Source organism: Spermophilus citellus, assembly GCF_964194105.1.
Source record: "Spermophilus citellus genome assembly, chromosome: 14".
Classification (NCBI taxonomy): domain Eukaryota; kingdom Metazoa; phylum Chordata; class Mammalia; order Rodentia; family Sciuridae; genus Spermophilus; species Spermophilus citellus.
In genome coordinates this window covers 56,685,518-56,702,338 of record NC_138194.1, presented here as the reverse complement: position 1 = coordinate 56,702,338, position 16,821 = coordinate 56,685,518, and the positions used below count along the sequence as shown (strand labels likewise).

Here is a 16,821-nt window from a genome sequence, read left to right as displayed (position 1 = left end):
ATTCTACCACCAAACTAGGAAATTGACATTGGTACAATCCACAGACCTTATTCAGATTTTACTTGTCAAAGAATTACTTGTATGTATAGTTTAAGAATGTCAAACAAATGGAATCACTGTATGGGACATTTTGAGATTATCCTCTTCCACTCTTTGAGATCCATCCAAGTTCTATTTGTAGTTTCTTTTTGGTGTCGATGCATATTTTATTATATGGATGTACCAGTTCATTTAACGACTCATTGAAGGACACTTAGGCTTTTTCCAGTTTTTAGGTATTAAAAATATAGCTATGAACATTACATGTAAGTTTTTTATCAACATTAATTTTATCTCCAGAGTGTGGTTGGTAGGTCCTTTAAGGAGCTTTTAACTTCCTTTTCCACATTACTTGAGAATAGCTTCCTTCTCTAAGATGTGATGCCTTTCCATATTTCTGATTCTGGGTACTTTCAAAGTTTTCCATTTGATTCCAGGATCCTTTTTCTTGATGTTTCCTTATTCAGGGTGGAGTGAGACACTATGTCTGGAGTCCGTTACATTCTCTTTAATGTGTCATGTGCATTCTCCAGATACTGGTTTACAGAATTTATAACCTCTCCTGTGATAACCTCTCCTATGGTTTTTTTTTTCCTTCCTTTTGAGGATATGAGAAGAAACTTGAATTTAGAAAAATGTGGCCATGATACTGTAAGAACCTGAGACTCTCACTTCTTGACCAAGAAATTTTCCCAACTGAATTTCTAATTATGGACTGGGGACTAGCTATGAATGTTCTAAAATGACTTCTCAGATTCACTGATGTCACCTATAAAGCAAACATCATTAAAACAAAAATACCAATCTCGTGTAGTTGTGAGAATTAAGATTATACTTTTCATCAAAGATTTATAATGAGTATTAGTAAGTACTTTTAAAAGTTTTCACCTGTATTTTCCTTGGTTGAGACGGGGGAGAGAAATTTTGGAATTCAGGACATGCCACTTTTGAACTTAGAAGAGTTGGCCTCAAGCTTGGCTAAGTTCAACAGACTAAGGGGGAAGTGTTCTAGAACTTTTATTTTCACAATCGCATACTTTAATAAATTTGCTTTGATTCTGAATTATCTAGAAGATCATTTTAGATTCAGTCAACTGTAAAGCTGAATTCGGTCAGCATTATTTTATTCAGCATTAACGCAGGAACCACAACTGACCAGCAGGGCCACGTTGGGTCTCATCTGAGATGGTATTCTAATAATCTGTGTAGAATACCTACAAAAACTTTCTAAGAACCATCATCTCTCCAAATGACGGCTCAGGGTCCTCAAAAGGGACATGTACTTTCAAGAGTTCCACATGCAGGGAAGCACATATGTAGAACTTCCTATTTCATATCTAGAGTTCTATGAGTTATGGATACAACTTAACAATTGAAGTAATTTTTAGTAGACTAAACTTACCTGGCAATATTGTTAACATATCACCATCCTATCTAGTTTTCAGGGTAAGGAGTTAGGCGGATAATTTAAGTCAGTACGGGTAAAGGTTAACGTTAGAAGGAAGTACAGAAAAAGTAAACATTGATTGATAGTTTCTTTCTTGGAAGACAGTTGACCTGATTGTTGGGATTGTGCTGGATCTGTGACTCATTTCTGGGTTCAGTTTATTAGTGGTGGAGGGAAATACCACAAAAATGAAGTAACAATGTGAGATGGCCTCTGAACTCCCTCTTTCTCTCCCATTTCCTCATGAGTTGTGTTCAGGCACAGGGAGCCTTAAATACTTTTTCTTTCTGGTTGGTCCAGCTCAGAACAGATGATAAGGGAGGAGAGAGGTAAGAGATATAGGCCACATGTGTGTGTGTGTGTGTGTGTGTGTTTTCCATGACTATCACTAAGTAGATAAGTCAAGACAGTTTGTAAATCTGGTATCTATAATTGCCTCTAAAGGTCCTGCTGAGGTCTCCAAACTAGTCTTCTCCAGTAAGCTGGTTTATCTCTGTAGCCCTACCTGTTGTATAGTTAATTCTTACTCAGTGGAGCGGCTCCCTGAAACTAGCTGAATGCCACCTTCTTCAGTCAAATCTGCTAAATTATATTCTCAGATATCACTGCTGAATGGTAGTCAGTAACTTCTTAGTTCACGTGGCAGTGCTACCATTGGTGTCTTTTTTCTGGAATGATTTAATAAATCCTTTTGAGGGACTGGTCACCTTGTATTTCATAGCTTGTCATACATTAAATTTTTTTAGTATTTATTTTTTAGGTGTAGATGGGCTGCCTTTATTTTTTTGTGATGCTGAGGATCGAACCCGGGTCCCGCCCGTGCTAGGCGAGCACTCTACCGCTGAGCTACAATCCCAGCCCCATTAAATTTTTTTTATAATTCTTTAGATTTGAAAAAAAACAGCATGTTTTTGGTTAGGATTTGGAAATGAGTCTTCAACTATGTGAGTCACTGCCTTTATTTCATCTTTACTGTGAATTCCTGAGTTTAAAAAAAAGCAGAATATAAGCTAATATGTAGAAAAATAAAAATTTTGGCAAAACAAAAACTAGTATATAGTATATATGAAGTTAGACTGTATACTAGTGTTTCCCATATGCACTCATGGTGGAATATTTACAGGCAGCACATTCAAATAAGTCATTTCCCAATATTATAAAATAATCTTGAGTTAATGAAATTTCTGGTGCATACTGAAAGCATGATACAAATTGAAAATTTTTTTATTTTATTAGGAAGCCCAGTTTGCTAAAAGCAATATTAACATTGGATTTTGTATTTTTGTAGTTAAGTAAATGTCCTCCTGAGTGAAAAGATTTTTACATGCTTATTGTAATTCAGATATAGAACTTTCATGAATTTGAGAGCAATGAAGATATTCAAACACTAATAAAAAATCATTATTCACCTATTTGAGTGTTCAAATGTTTATGTAACTTTTCAATGCATCTGGTTTTATTCAATGCCTCTGGTTTTACAAAACCAAAACTTTCAACACAAAAGTGCCAAAGTTCAAGTTACCTTTTTATATGTTCCTAAGTATCAAGCTGCATTAGTTTATTATTAAATTTGAACATCAAAGATTTATAAAACAGAAGTACGTAAGTGGCTGATTCTTTTTAATTTCACAAATACCTAGCATCTCAAAGTAACATGTAAACAAATCTCTATGCTGCTCAATGAATTTTTTCCAATCTCTGTAACAAACTAAATGTTATTGGATCTAGTATGTGACTTCTATGTTAGTTATGATTTCACTCAATGTATTACTGATGTAAGCAAAGAGTGGAAATTTTTTCAACTATTGTATTTATTTTAAAACAAAGTGACAAGTTCAAGCACCTGTCTTCAAAAAAGCCAGCAGCATTTTTTTATATACTCAAAGTAAGATTTGGCCTAAGCCCTTAATACCTTCCTGAACAGCCATGCAACTAAACACCCTCAGGAGATGTTACATAAGGGAGAACATGGAGCAATTTGCACTTTTTCCCTGGATAATAGAAACAAGGTAAAGCAAATTCAGATCTTTGTGAATGAACAGCTGTCATGTTTAATACACTTGGGGCTCTATAGAACTAGAGCCACTATCATATATGCTTATATAGATAATATACTTCTTATATTTAATAAAGTCTCTTGCTTGCTTCAAAATTTAATGATGATCTTTTTCCTGGTCAGTCATTTCAAGGGAACAATAAATAAAGTAGAAAATGATGAACTTTTGCATATTTCTGTGGAAGAACGGAAAACATTTATACTTTTGAGGTTCAGAAAATTCACTGTACAGAATGAACAGCTTATATACACATCTGTGCAATTTTTCTTGGCTGGGGTATTTAAATGCAAGAGCTCCTCCAAGATAAGAAGCCACATTCATTCTTGTCCAAAGCCCTCTGTCTCTTCTATTGCAAAAAGAAGTTTTTCCTTTAGTTGTTCATAACTCTTATATGGTGGTAGATCCAAGCGATTAAAACTGAACAAAAACAAAAACAAAATCATATATTTTTAATAAAATAAACTGAAAATATTTCCAATACAGTAAAACACACTGAAAAGCTGAATGAACAGAAGTATGTTATGTATGTAAAAATTTTGCCAAACGTATTCTAACAATTCACTATTAATATTAGTATATTAGGATATTCAGATATCTCAGAGGAATCCATTCAAATTTAAGACCTATATTTTTAAAAAATTAATTTTTCCCAGAGAAAAATAGGATTATGTTGACTATAGCAATGTGGATAAAGATTCTGGAATTAAAAAAAAAAATCATTAATCTTCTCTTTACTACTCCTATGTGTCATTAGTCCCCCTAAGTTCTCTTGTAATAGTCCATTTCTTTCACTCACTCATTCATTCTTTATTGAGAATCTTCATATGCTAGTGATATAGTGATGATAAAAAAAAAAAAAAGTCCTTTATGTTCTGGGGTGGAGATAGTCAATGAACAAATACAGTTTTCTCAAGTTTCACCAATGAAATTATAACCTTTTCTATAATGACACTTTCAGTTCTGCTCAGATTCAATTCCTTTCTGGGACAAAATGATGAAAAACAAAAATATTGAAAATGCTTAAAATAACAACGTACTGTTTCTGAAGGATAACATTTAATATTTTAGAACATGGCACTGACTAGCTATATTAGGATTTCAGTATCCAAAGTTTTGGTTCCCCCTCTATTAGAGCCTATCTGTAACTTCCCTTCCTCATGTGGAAATATTCCCCTCCCATGTAAGTTAGGAAAGCTGAAAAGAGCCTTTAAAAGGAAGCAACAGACTAAAATAGTGTGGTTCTCAGACCATATTATTCTCCTAGTATAAGCAGACCATATATTGCCCTCCCATTTAAATTATAAAAGTATCTGATAATGATTGAAGTCAGCAAGAAATATCATTTCAATAATCTTATAACCAAAGCAACCTGTTCCTTTCTAATTCTCTTCCATAATTTATATATACAGGCTTTGCCAAATTCTCTCATTTCTGTCACCTAAATCTCTCCTATCTTCTCCCTGTTTATCATTTCTACTGCCACTACATCCCTGTGTATATCTCTTATTTGAATCACTAGAGAATTTCCTGCCTTCTTATCTGACACCACCCCCCCCCCCATTTTGTTAAGCTATTGTGAGTAAAGCTTTAGTGACGTTTTCAATTTTTTTTTCCCCTTTAAAAATTCTTCAGACACCTGTTTTATTTCTTGGGCAAATAATTACAAATGAAATTACCATTTATAGGTATACACACATATATGTACATGTTTATAATGATATCTGCATGTTTAACTTTATTTGAAGCATATCAGTTTACACTCCCACCTACAAAGCAGGAAAATTCACCAGCAGATAATGTTGCTAATCTTTTCATTGTTGTTTTAATTTGGTCCTGTTAATGCTATGTTGTGTTACATTATAATGTTAATTTGCATTTCCCTAATATCTACTGATGATATCCCTATTTTTAAATTTACTTATCAACATTCTGTCTAGTCAGAAATACTCTGCTAAACAAACTAGTTTTTGGACTCACAAACTAGTTTTTGGACTCTTTAAAAGCCTCTATCTCCTCAAATAGCTATGGGAACAGAGGGGGTAGAATGACAGAAAAAAAGCCTACCCTGTTTTTAGTATAGCCTCCATCAACTTATTTAATGTTCTCTAAGTATAGCACATTCTTTTCTTTTTCTATTTCTATGCTGTAATAGTTTCCTGGTCTATAATATCCTTTTCAGCCTATGAAATTCTAATTCATCAAGAATCAGCCCAGACGTTACAGCTTTGTCCAAGAAGTTTACCTAGAGCATCTTTCGCCTATCCATGAGCTCTTTTTATTTCTATTTTAGTGTTTATTTTCAACTAACTGGTTTCTCTCCTTAGTCTCTAAAATCTACAAGGGTAGTATTAGCTAGCTCTATGTCCCTAAAACACTGATCTGATATGCATACTGCAGATATTTAGTGTTAAGCTGAAGAACATTAAGAAAGCAGATAATCTGAAAAAATACCAAATAGTTTCTATTTTAAGATCTTAGTCATCATGTTTTGTGCTGTTTGATTATATTTAAGGTATGTATGGGGCACTGGGGATCAAACCCAGGACCTATGGCTTGGCTGCATATTCCCACCTTTTTATTTTTGGTGGCTTCAAACTTGTGATTCTCCTTACCTTCAGCCTCCCAAATTCCTGAGAATAGAAGCATAAGCCACTATGCCCAGCTGTGATGTTTTACAGGACAGAGACTTAATAAAATCCATTCATCTTTTATTGAGTACTTATTATGTAAATATGAAAGTACTAAGTTCTAATTCTTTTTTTTTTTTTTTTTAGTGTGATGTGTATTATAAAAAAGAGACTGACCAACACATCTATTTCATCTGAAGGAACTGTATGCTAATTGGCTTACCAACTGTATATAGCTTTCAGAAAGCTTAAAGCTCCTACCTCTCAAAACAAACCACTGGAGATGACAACAGTAGGACCCTGTGTCCTCTCTATATCTGAGAATCATTAAGACTAATTTCATCACAGATTAAATCACTGCTTACCACAGTCACTGATAAAAATCCAAGTCTTTCTGGATCATATATTTCCCTTTTTTTCTGCACCAGGGATCAAACCCAGGGTGCTTAACTACTAAGCTATATCACCAGCCTTTTTAATTTTGACATAGGATCTCACTAAGTTGCTTAGGGCCTCCCTTAGTTGATGACACTGGCTTTGAACTTGCGATCCTCCTGCCTCAGCCTCCCAAGTTGCTGCAATTACAGGCATGTGCCACCATGAGACAACATAGATCGTATATGTTCATCCAAATGCTCATCTCAATACTGATCTATTTCCCTTGGTTTGAATTAAACTCAACCTGTCTACCATTTCATATTTTTCATCTTATTGTTTTGAACTTCTATTTCATAGTCTCAATAGCTTCTTATCATAACTGAAATCCAGTTAAGTCTGAAACATGCCATTTCTTCTGTAGCCAATTAATAAAACTAGCCTGTTCTGAGGCACATAGTTGTATAGCCTACCTGCTGATTGCTTGGTTGTGCTCCTTCATTTACTGACAGCTCTGGCACTGGGGGCATAATCCTCTCATTTACATGGATACATGCAACAATATGGCCATCAAGTTCCTTGCTCTTTTGGCTTTTTGAGTTAATTAACCCTAGGATCATAACTTGAACCTCACCACCACCAGTACATTTCTAATTTAAAAACTTTTTCTCTGAAATAAGTTGGAAAGAAAAATGGTCAATGAAAATGCCAGCCTATTAACCCATTATTACTTCACCATCCTATCCCATCCTCAGCTCTTCTGTCCTCACTTTTATCTTTATCTGCAGAACGTCATTATAATTAGAGATCTTATTCCATTATTATAATCACAACTTTGCAAATAGTTTTAAATACTGTGTCTCTCCTTCTTTTGAATTAACTAATCAAAACTCAAATCCTGAATGAATTCCACCTTCTGTTTGTTCCTTGCACCTTAACAGTTAAAAATTGCTTGGGGAAGGCTTGTGTTGTGGCTCAGCAGTAGAGAACTTGCCTAGCAAGTGAAGTCCTGGGTTCAATCCTCAGCACCACGTAAAAATAAATAAATAAAGATATCATGTCCAACTACAACTAAAAAATAAATATTTTTAAAAAAATGCTTGGGGGAAAAAAAACACACACAATCTGGTAGATTGTTGTCATTTTAAATAAAGTAGTAAATCCAAGTGAGCAATCCAATTACCCAATATTCAGCCTAATAAATACTTTTCTCTTTTCTGAAATGCCCAATTCTTTCTCCTTAGAAGATTTTTTTTCTTCATTCTTATCCAGTGACCTCACCTTATATTTTGAAAATACAGAAAAACCAAATGTTGATAACTATTTTCTCTTTATAAATCTAAATCTTTCTAACTCCTCTACCTCAGCAATCTCTACCTCTATTGGATCTGCTCCTTGAATCCAGGCCAAAGGTTCTTAAATATTTTTGGTCACAAGAACTCTTCACTCTAAAGGGCTTTTGTTTATGTGAATTATATTTATCAATATTTACCACAGAACTAAAAACAAAATTTTAAAATATTAATTTTAATTTTTAAATAAGCAATGAATGCAATGACTATTTCCAAAAACCAGTGGACTGACGTTGTTTTACAGTGTTACAAACCTTTTTTTAAAATATCTGATCTAATAAAAAACATCTTGTGCGGGGTGGGGGGCTGGGGTTGTGGCTCAGTGGCAGAGCACTTGCCTCATACATGTGGGGCACTGGGTTCAATCCTCAGTGCCACATAAAAATAAATAAAATAAAAATATTGTGTCCATGTATAATTTTTTTTAAAAAATTAAAGAAGAAAAAGAAATCTTATGTATTCAATGGATCATACTATATTATCTTGGATTAAGCATATGAAAATCTGAATCAAGTATATGAAAGTCTTATAGATAAGCAGTTAGAAAATGGAGATGTATTATAATCATCTTCAGATAAATGGATAATTCCTTAATAGTATATTTGATAAAGATATGGATAATATGGGTCCTGAAACCATATCAGAGAATACTTTGTTAAAAATCCACTGGTCGGGCTGGGATTGTGGCTCAGTGGTAGAGCGCTAGCCTAGGATGGGCGCGATCCAGGTTTGATTCTCGGCACCACATAAAAATAAAGGCATTGGGTTGTGTCCATCTACAAAAAAAAAAAAAAGATTCATATTCATTCTCTCTTTCTCTCTCTCTTTTTTCTCTTTAAAAAAAATCCACCGTTCTCTTGGGCTGGGATTGTGGTTCAGTGGTAGAACACTCGCCTAGCACAGGTGGGACCTGGGTTCGATCCTCAGCACCACATAAAAATAAAGGCAATGTGTTGTGTCCATCTACACCAAAAAAAAAAAGTATTAAAAAAAAAAAATCCACCGGTCTCTCTCACACCCCGAATAGATCTTTTACCCAGGCATGATTGTGTAATATGCACTGGTTATGTTATATTGCTAAATATTGGGTCACTTTAATAGAAAAAAATCCGTTTTTACTAATAACACCACTAATCTTACCAGTCTTGGGAAGTAGTTAAGCTTATGGTGGCATATACAAAATTTCCAGAATTTTTATTTTTACTCGAAACCTCAACTTTTATCACTGTCAACAAATATCTGTTGCTTTCCTTGAAGTGAGATAAGTTTACTTCATTACTTTTCAAGAAAATGCCAATACCCAAATGAATAAACATGGTTTGTTTGCCATTCTTTGAAATAAAAATAAATTCCATTAAAAAAAAGCAAGTTAGTCCAGCTTTTAATTTCAAAACAACTACCCAAGAGCTCTCCTTCAAGAAAAACCACCATTCTTTGGTATGCAGAAGTGCTGTATGCAGACTTTGTATTTTATGACACAACTATTGGACATAACTCAAGGATGAAGATTCAGTGAAAAAAAATTTCAGTGCCTCATAAAGATGAAAGTTCAATGAACCTAGCTTCCTGTTTTCAGTTGCTTTTTTTTTTTTTTTTTAGGAATTTTTTTTTTTTTAAAGAGAGAGTGAGAGAGGAGAGAGAGAGAGAGAATTTTTAATATTTATTTTTTAGTTCTCGGCGGACACAACATCTTCGTTGGTATGTGGTGCTGAGGATCGAACCCGGGCCGCACGCATGCCAGGCGAGCGCGCTACCGCTTGAGCCACACCCCCAGCCCTGTTTTCAGCTGCTTTGATTGCTATAGCTAGTTTCCCTGCATTCACCTGTACATCTGATTTCATCTCTAACCTATTTCCCAAATGATTCTTCTTCGATCCCATTACTTGCGATTTAAAACTCTTTAAAGGCTTCTAATTTTCCTTAGAATGGAAGCTCAATTCTGTATAATAAGCAATAATGCTCCATTTGAATTTAGCCCCTACTTATATTTCCAAATTCTTTTCATCTCTGACTTACCAAGTCCAATCACACCAGACATCTTTCATTTCCTTGTAATGAAATGGTTTCTTACTTCAGGGTTTTTGCTCACTCCACAGCATACTGGCTCAAAGAATGTTCTTCCCCAATTTCTTCCTACAGCATACTATTTATTATACTCAAACATTACCCTTTCCAAGAAACCTCTTAATGACCCAATACAGAGCAGGACCCCTCTGGCTATTCTTTTTCCATAGTTACCTATCCGTTCACCTGTTTGTCACTTGTGCCCTACCATGGAGTGTAAAGTTCACAAAAGGTAGGGAACAATGCGGCCTTACTTTCAATACTCTAAATATTTGTTGATGGGTTATTTCAACACATTCTTTTTCTGTCTTATCATATTTAAATGAGCATATCTAGGTTTGAAAAACCAGATATGCTCATTTAAAAATTTATGAAGAAATAAAGCAAAAAGTACTATAGACATTTTATGTGTATGTAAAATTGTGTACAAGTATACAAAATGTTTAGTTGTGAATGATAAAAAACATTCATTTAAATATTCATTGGATTATTCTTTCATAAGAATAAAGAAATATGGCATCTAATGTTTTAAAGCAAAAAACAAAAATAAAAAAAATAAATATTTGTTGAATGAATGGAAACAGTTCTCAAGAATTTGTATTAACTAATAAACAGTAATTCTCACATGTTTAGTTGGAGAATGCTGTATTAATTACTCTGTTATCAAAACTGAAATTCTGACCAATAATATATTATACAGGATCATACATATTTTTAAAAAGCAAAATATTCTGACTTTTATCTTCCTGTCACAGGATTCTTAAACTTACCATGTATGGCTTCTTGGTAACCAGGTATCTTTTCCAACTTTTTCAATACAAAATTTTTGAGGCCCATTACTTCCTAAACCAGGAAAACAGGATAATATTTATCTGGTCCTTTATACTTTTGATTCTGACAACAGTTAAATACAGAACATATCACGTAGACATATGAATAATACAGTATAAACTTAAAGAAGAGATTTATAGTGTACGTTGCTTTTGTATTAGAAGCTTCTTGGTGCTGCAAATTTAGCAGTTAAGAATTATACCACATAAAGATGAGGATTTCTTTTTTTTGAGGGGGGTGGTACCAGGGATTGAACTCAGGGACACTTGACCACTGAGCCTTATCCTCAGCCCTATTTTGTATTTTATTTAGAGACAGGGTCTCACTGAGTTGCTTAGCACCTTGCTTTTGCTGAAGCTGGCTTTGAACTTCTGATCCTCCTGTCTCAGCCTCCCAGGTAACTGGGATTACAGACGTGTACCACCATGCCCAGCAAAGATTAGGATTTCTATAGCTTCTTACTCCCTTCACAATCAGCCCAGGAAGCAAAGTAGTGGCCATGTGGGCTATATAAAGAGACACATTTTTGTCTTATAAACACTTTTTATATTAAAAGCTTTTTGTAAGAAACCCATAATAGTAATCCTGAGGTTTATTAAGTTCATCATATGTCTAAAAGCCATTATCAATACAAAAACTATCTACAGAAAAACTGCACTTACCCATGAGCTCAGCAAATCCTCCTAGTGGTAAGCGGCAGGTTCCAGTGACAAACTGCAATAGTCGCATTCTTACTTCATTGTCTGTTTCTTTCACAAACTGTAACAAAACCAAATGTATTTTAATATAATATAAATGCTAAATTCTCAAATATACATTAATACAAAATAAATGCAATGAAAACAGTTGAATAAATCAAATAATATTTAACACTGAAATTGATTAAAAGGATATGTGATTAAAAGACGGTTAAATATTTATTCAGCTTAGGCATCATGTTAAGTATATGTTAATTCTCAAAAAAACACTACAGATTGGCCACCATATCCATCTTACAGAGAAGAAATAAATGAGAAGCTTAGAAAGGTTGAGTTACTTGTCTAATATTATATCACTAAAAGGTGCAACTAGAATAGATGTCAGTGGATTATAATGTAACAGCTATCACCCACTGAGGGCTTCTGCCAAGCACTATGCCACATACTTCTCATTTAGACCTCACAGCAATTCTATGAGATAAGTTAGATCCTTAACATCACCGCTGCACATGGCCTGTAGAGTGTAAATAACTTGTCGTTTTCAAACAGCTAATAAGTGGTAGAACTAACATTTGAGTTCAGGAATGATTCACTTCTAAATCATTGTTATTCTTTCTTGAGTCAACTACCCTCTCCCTTTTAAGCTACAAAAAACATAGAACATTTCCCTGTTTCCACTCTGAAGAGTTTGTGGTATTTTCTGGCACTAAACATTTTCCCAACATTTTGTGTTTTATTATCTGAAAAAACAAATTGCAAATACCTCAAAAAATTAGTTCATTGATTACTTCTTTTGACAAAGGGACATAAAATAGGGAAATATGGTGAAATAGTGATTTGACTGCTTTGAGTATAATAGAAAGCAAGGAACTTAGGAAGCAGTGTGAGAGTAGAAATGTATCTTTTAAATAGGGAATTAACTTTAAGCATAAGACAAGCTTAATATCAGGTCCGGCATAAACCTACCACAAACAAACCCAATTCAGAAAACACAGTGTTCATTTGGATTTTTATATGATTCAAAGCTTTTGCTCCTTAGCTATGTAGATCAAAATGTCCAAACAGCAAGAGAATAAAAAGGGCAATGAAGCTAGCAAAGAACCTAAAATGGACATTTACAAACACTTGCATATACTTGATAATGTAATGTAATTCAGGTACTTTTTAGGCTTGAAAATTAACTTACTTCTATTTATCTATAATATATGTGTATCTATCTATAAATAATAGGTAACAGAACAGAATTCAAAACTATAAGGGTAAACAGTGTAAAAAAGCATCTTTTCCAGCTTGGCCTCCAACTGTTTAGCTTCTGGAACTGTTTTTCTTTTACTCCCTGCCTTTTCAGAGACAGCATATTTAATGGTACATTTTATACACTAGTACATAAATATTAATAGTGAATAATTTATACAGAACACAAATTTTATTATAGTTTATTTACTCAGTCCTCTCCTAATGGACATTTAGGTTGTTTCTAGTATCTGTTAGGATATTAACAATGTTGTATTAAACAGTTTGGTATGTATCATTTTGCACATGTTCAAATATTTTTAGAAGTGTTCTTTATTAAGCAATAAAGTTATGACAAAATACAGCTCTTGGAAAAGTCTTTATCTACTTATACCAAACACCAGCTTTTCATCTCAAAGTGAAACAGTTAAGCAGAAGTAAACTAAAAGTTCAATCACTAAGTTGCTCAAACAAAGTCTTAATCAATAGGATATTTATGTGAAAAAATATCCCAGAACTAGAGATTTTGAATTCTTAAACACACAAAATGTGCATCAAGATTAGGATGGTGCACTTGGATGTCCAGAGACAATCCCATTACAGTTCAATCCATAAAACAAAAAATAAATAAGCAAATAAATGAAGTTGTTCTTAGATATCATTCCTTGGATTATTTGATTTCCTTAAAGTATCTGCATGGACTTTCTCACTGAAAACATACTTCCTCATTTGCTTTTGGATTTAAGTGAAATTCATAGAATATTTCTGACACTACTAGAAAAAATGTGTGCCTACAACTATTACCATTAAATTATTACTTACACTGTTATTAATTCCCTCATTCAGAAAGACAGTCAAAGAAGTAATAGAAAACACATTTAGCAACTGTTCACATTATTTCTTTCAGATTTAGAACTGGAAGTCTAAAAACCCACATCCAAAAGCAGTCTCAATTAAAAAAAATTTTTTAAAAAATCACATTTCATTAGAAAACATTTCCTTGAATACTCTGTTTTGAAAAGATAAAGCAAATACCTGCCAAAACCAAATTATCTGCTTGCTGTTTCGTGTATAATGTCGATAAACAGTATTTCTCTGCCAATCTGCTAAGTCAACCTCCTGCATGCCACACAACATAACCTGGGAAATGAGCATAGTATTAGGCCTCAATAAAGATTTAGTAAAGATAATAATTATATGACTAAAATTTTCTATTGTGCAGTTATGCACACAGCATAACTATGTGAACAGTTTCGTGCATGGCAAATGATAACACTAAGCAAGTCCAACAAAATTTTTAGCAACAGAGCATAAAGAATCCTTTACTATTTTATTTTACCCATGTTTATTGAGCTGAAAACACTTAGAGTTATCTATTCTTCAAGAAAAACAACTGTACCAAAAAACTTATTTACTTTACAATATATACATGTCCCAAGTTGGGTATCCAAATTGTTGATTAGTTCAAACATACATTTCTGATGATTTTTTAAAACATCTATGCTATCTTATATATTTAAAAAGTAAAAATACACTAACCTCTTATTCATTCATCCAATCTATTTGGGAAGAAATATTCTACATATATAATATTTTCAAATATTCCCAGATTATATGTATAAGATAGAACTATTTTAGGTATAATAAAATATGTAGTACTTATTTTAATTTTTATAAATCAACTGAACTATAATTTATATACAGCAAAATACACAAATTTAAGTGTTTCAACAGATGTATTCACCTGTGTGACCATCACAGTCAAGATACTGAATATTTCCATTATGTCCCTTTTTGGCCTTTTGTAGGTAAAATCATCTACAGTTTTAGATGATCAAGAATTTTACCATTTATACTGTTTTTCTGAGAAGTTATATATAATGCTTTTTTCTATACATACTCTCTTCTGATTTCTGATCTTTTTCCACCTCCCACTCCCATAATGTTTCTGGGATTCATCCATGTTGTTATGGGAACCAACAGTTCATTATTCATATCACTGAGTAGCATTACAGGACATGACTGTATATTTGTTTATCCATTCACAGGATACACACTTAGGTTGCTTGCAGTTTGTAACACTGAAATAATGTTGCAATGAATACTATGCAAAAGCATATGATATATGGATGTATATCATATCTCAATTGGGTAAACACCTAAAAATGTAACTGCTGGGGTATAAAGTAGGTTGTTACACACTGAACATTTTAAGAAACTATCAACACTATCCCAAAATGCTGTTTCATTGAGTTTTAAAATTTGTATTTCCCCAATGACTAGTGAGCATCTTTTTAATGTGTTCACTTGCCATCTGCATATCTTTTTCTTTGAGACAGGGTCTTGTTAACATTGCTCAGGCTGACCTTGAACTCTTAGGCTCAAGCAATTCTCCAATCTCAATCTCCTGAATAGCTGGCACTACAGGTAAGCACCACTGTGTATGATTTGCATATCTTTTTTGGTGAAGTGAATCTTTGTCATCTTAAAAATGCTTTTGTTGGGTTGGGGTTGGGGTTCAATGATAGAGCACTCACATAGCACATGTGAGGCACTGGGTTCAATCCTCAGCACCACATAAAAATACATAAAATTTCTGATACACTCTTAACAATCCTAATTGCTGTCCAACTACAACTAAAAAAATTAAAAAGAATGGTGTTTTTTTTTTAATTGAGCTATAAAGGTTTTGAAAAATATATTCTGGATATAATACCATGTCTCAATAGTTTCTCGCAGTATATGGGTTGCCTTTTTATTTTCTTAATAGTGTCTTTTGAAGAACAGAAGTTTTTAGTTTTGATGAAGTAAAATTAATTTTCTTCCATATGGATATCCAGTTGATCCAACATTTATTGAAAAGATTTTCCCTTTTACCACTGAAATATCTTAGCACTTTTGTTAAAAATCTATTGATAAAATATGTGTAGGTCTATTTCTGAACTCTCTGGTACTCCTCTGATATATTTGTGTGTACTTCCACAAATGCCACAGTATTCTAATGGCTTTATAAATAAGTCATGTCCTTTTTCAAAATTGCTTTGGCTATTCCAGAGCCTCTGTATTTCTTTGTAATTTTAGAATCACATTTCACTTTCGACAAGAAAATTAAATTCTGTTGGAGGCTGGCATGATGGCACACACCTGTAATCCCATCTACTTGGGATACTGAGGCAAGAGGATTACAAATTCAAGGCTAACCTGCGTAATTTAGCAAGACCTTTTGTCAAAATAAAAAAAATGTTTAAAAGGACTAGGGATGCAGCCTTAGTGTTAGTGAGCTTGCCTAGCATGGGCAAGGCCCTGGGTTCAATTCCTAACACTTGAAAAGGAAGAAAATTCCAATACATGTTATAGCACGGACAAACTTTGAGGACTTATGCAAACTGAAATAAGCTGTCACAAAAAGACAACATACTATATGATTTCACTTATAAGGAGATTTCAAATGTAGTCAATTTCACCAAAACAAAGAACAGTAGTCGGCACTGGCTGGGGGATGTAAGGAGCTATTGTTAATAGGTATAGTTTCAGTTTTACAAGAGGAAAGTTTTGAAGACTAGATACATGATAATATTTAACATTAGTGAACTGCACAATTAAAACTGGTTAAAATGGTAAATTTTATATTTATCATACACAACAAAAAGAATTTCTGATATACTTTTAACAACCCTAAATATAGTTAAGACCACTAAGAATTCCTAACTTAAAAATGTGATCTTTAAGCCAGGTGTAGTGGTGCATGCCTATAATCCCAGCAGTCTGGGAGACTGAGGCAGGAGGATCAGAATTTCAAAGCCAGCCTCAGCAATTTGGTGAGTCCCTAAGCAACTTAGCAAGACCCTGTCTCAAAATAATAAAAAGGGCTAGGAATATGGCTTAGTGGTTAAGCACCCCTGGATTCAATTCCTGGTACCAAAAACAAACAAGAAAACTGAGTTTTGAAGAAACTCACTACTAATTCCTAAAAATATTAACAATGTTCAAATCACTCTATGATCCAACATCTGATTATGATTGATGATTGTATGCTTATGAGATCATCAGGGTTTACAGAATATAACTGAGACTCTCATCCAATGGTAGTATTAATGC

General features: G+C 33.5%; 1 protein-coding gene across 5 annotated transcripts in view; it reads right to left on the bottom strand.

Moving 5' to 3' along the window:
• Window positions 1-1,858: 1,858 nt before the first annotated feature.
• WWP1 (WW domain containing E3 ubiquitin protein ligase 1) overlaps window positions 1,859-16,821 on the bottom strand; it is a 105,587-nt gene continuing 90,624 nt past the window's right edge. For 4 of the 5 annotated variants that reach the window (XM_081265972.1, XM_081265971.1, XM_081265974.1 and 1 more), the window contains 4 exons: window positions 13,759-13,863; window positions 11,455-11,551; window positions 10,732-10,804; window positions 1,859-3,960 (listed from right to left, as the gene is read on the bottom strand). In XM_081265972.1, coding sequence (XP_081122098.1) covers window positions 3,861-3,960; window positions 10,732-10,804; window positions 11,455-11,551; window positions 13,759-13,863 — 375 coding nt within the window. In that variant the 3' untranslated portion in view covers window positions 1,859-3,860. Of the gene's footprint in view, window positions 3,961-8,548; window positions 8,674-10,731; window positions 10,805-11,454; window positions 11,552-13,758; window positions 13,864-16,821 lie in introns of all 5 variants that reach the window. The other variant, XR_014018763.1, reaches the window with a different exon arrangement.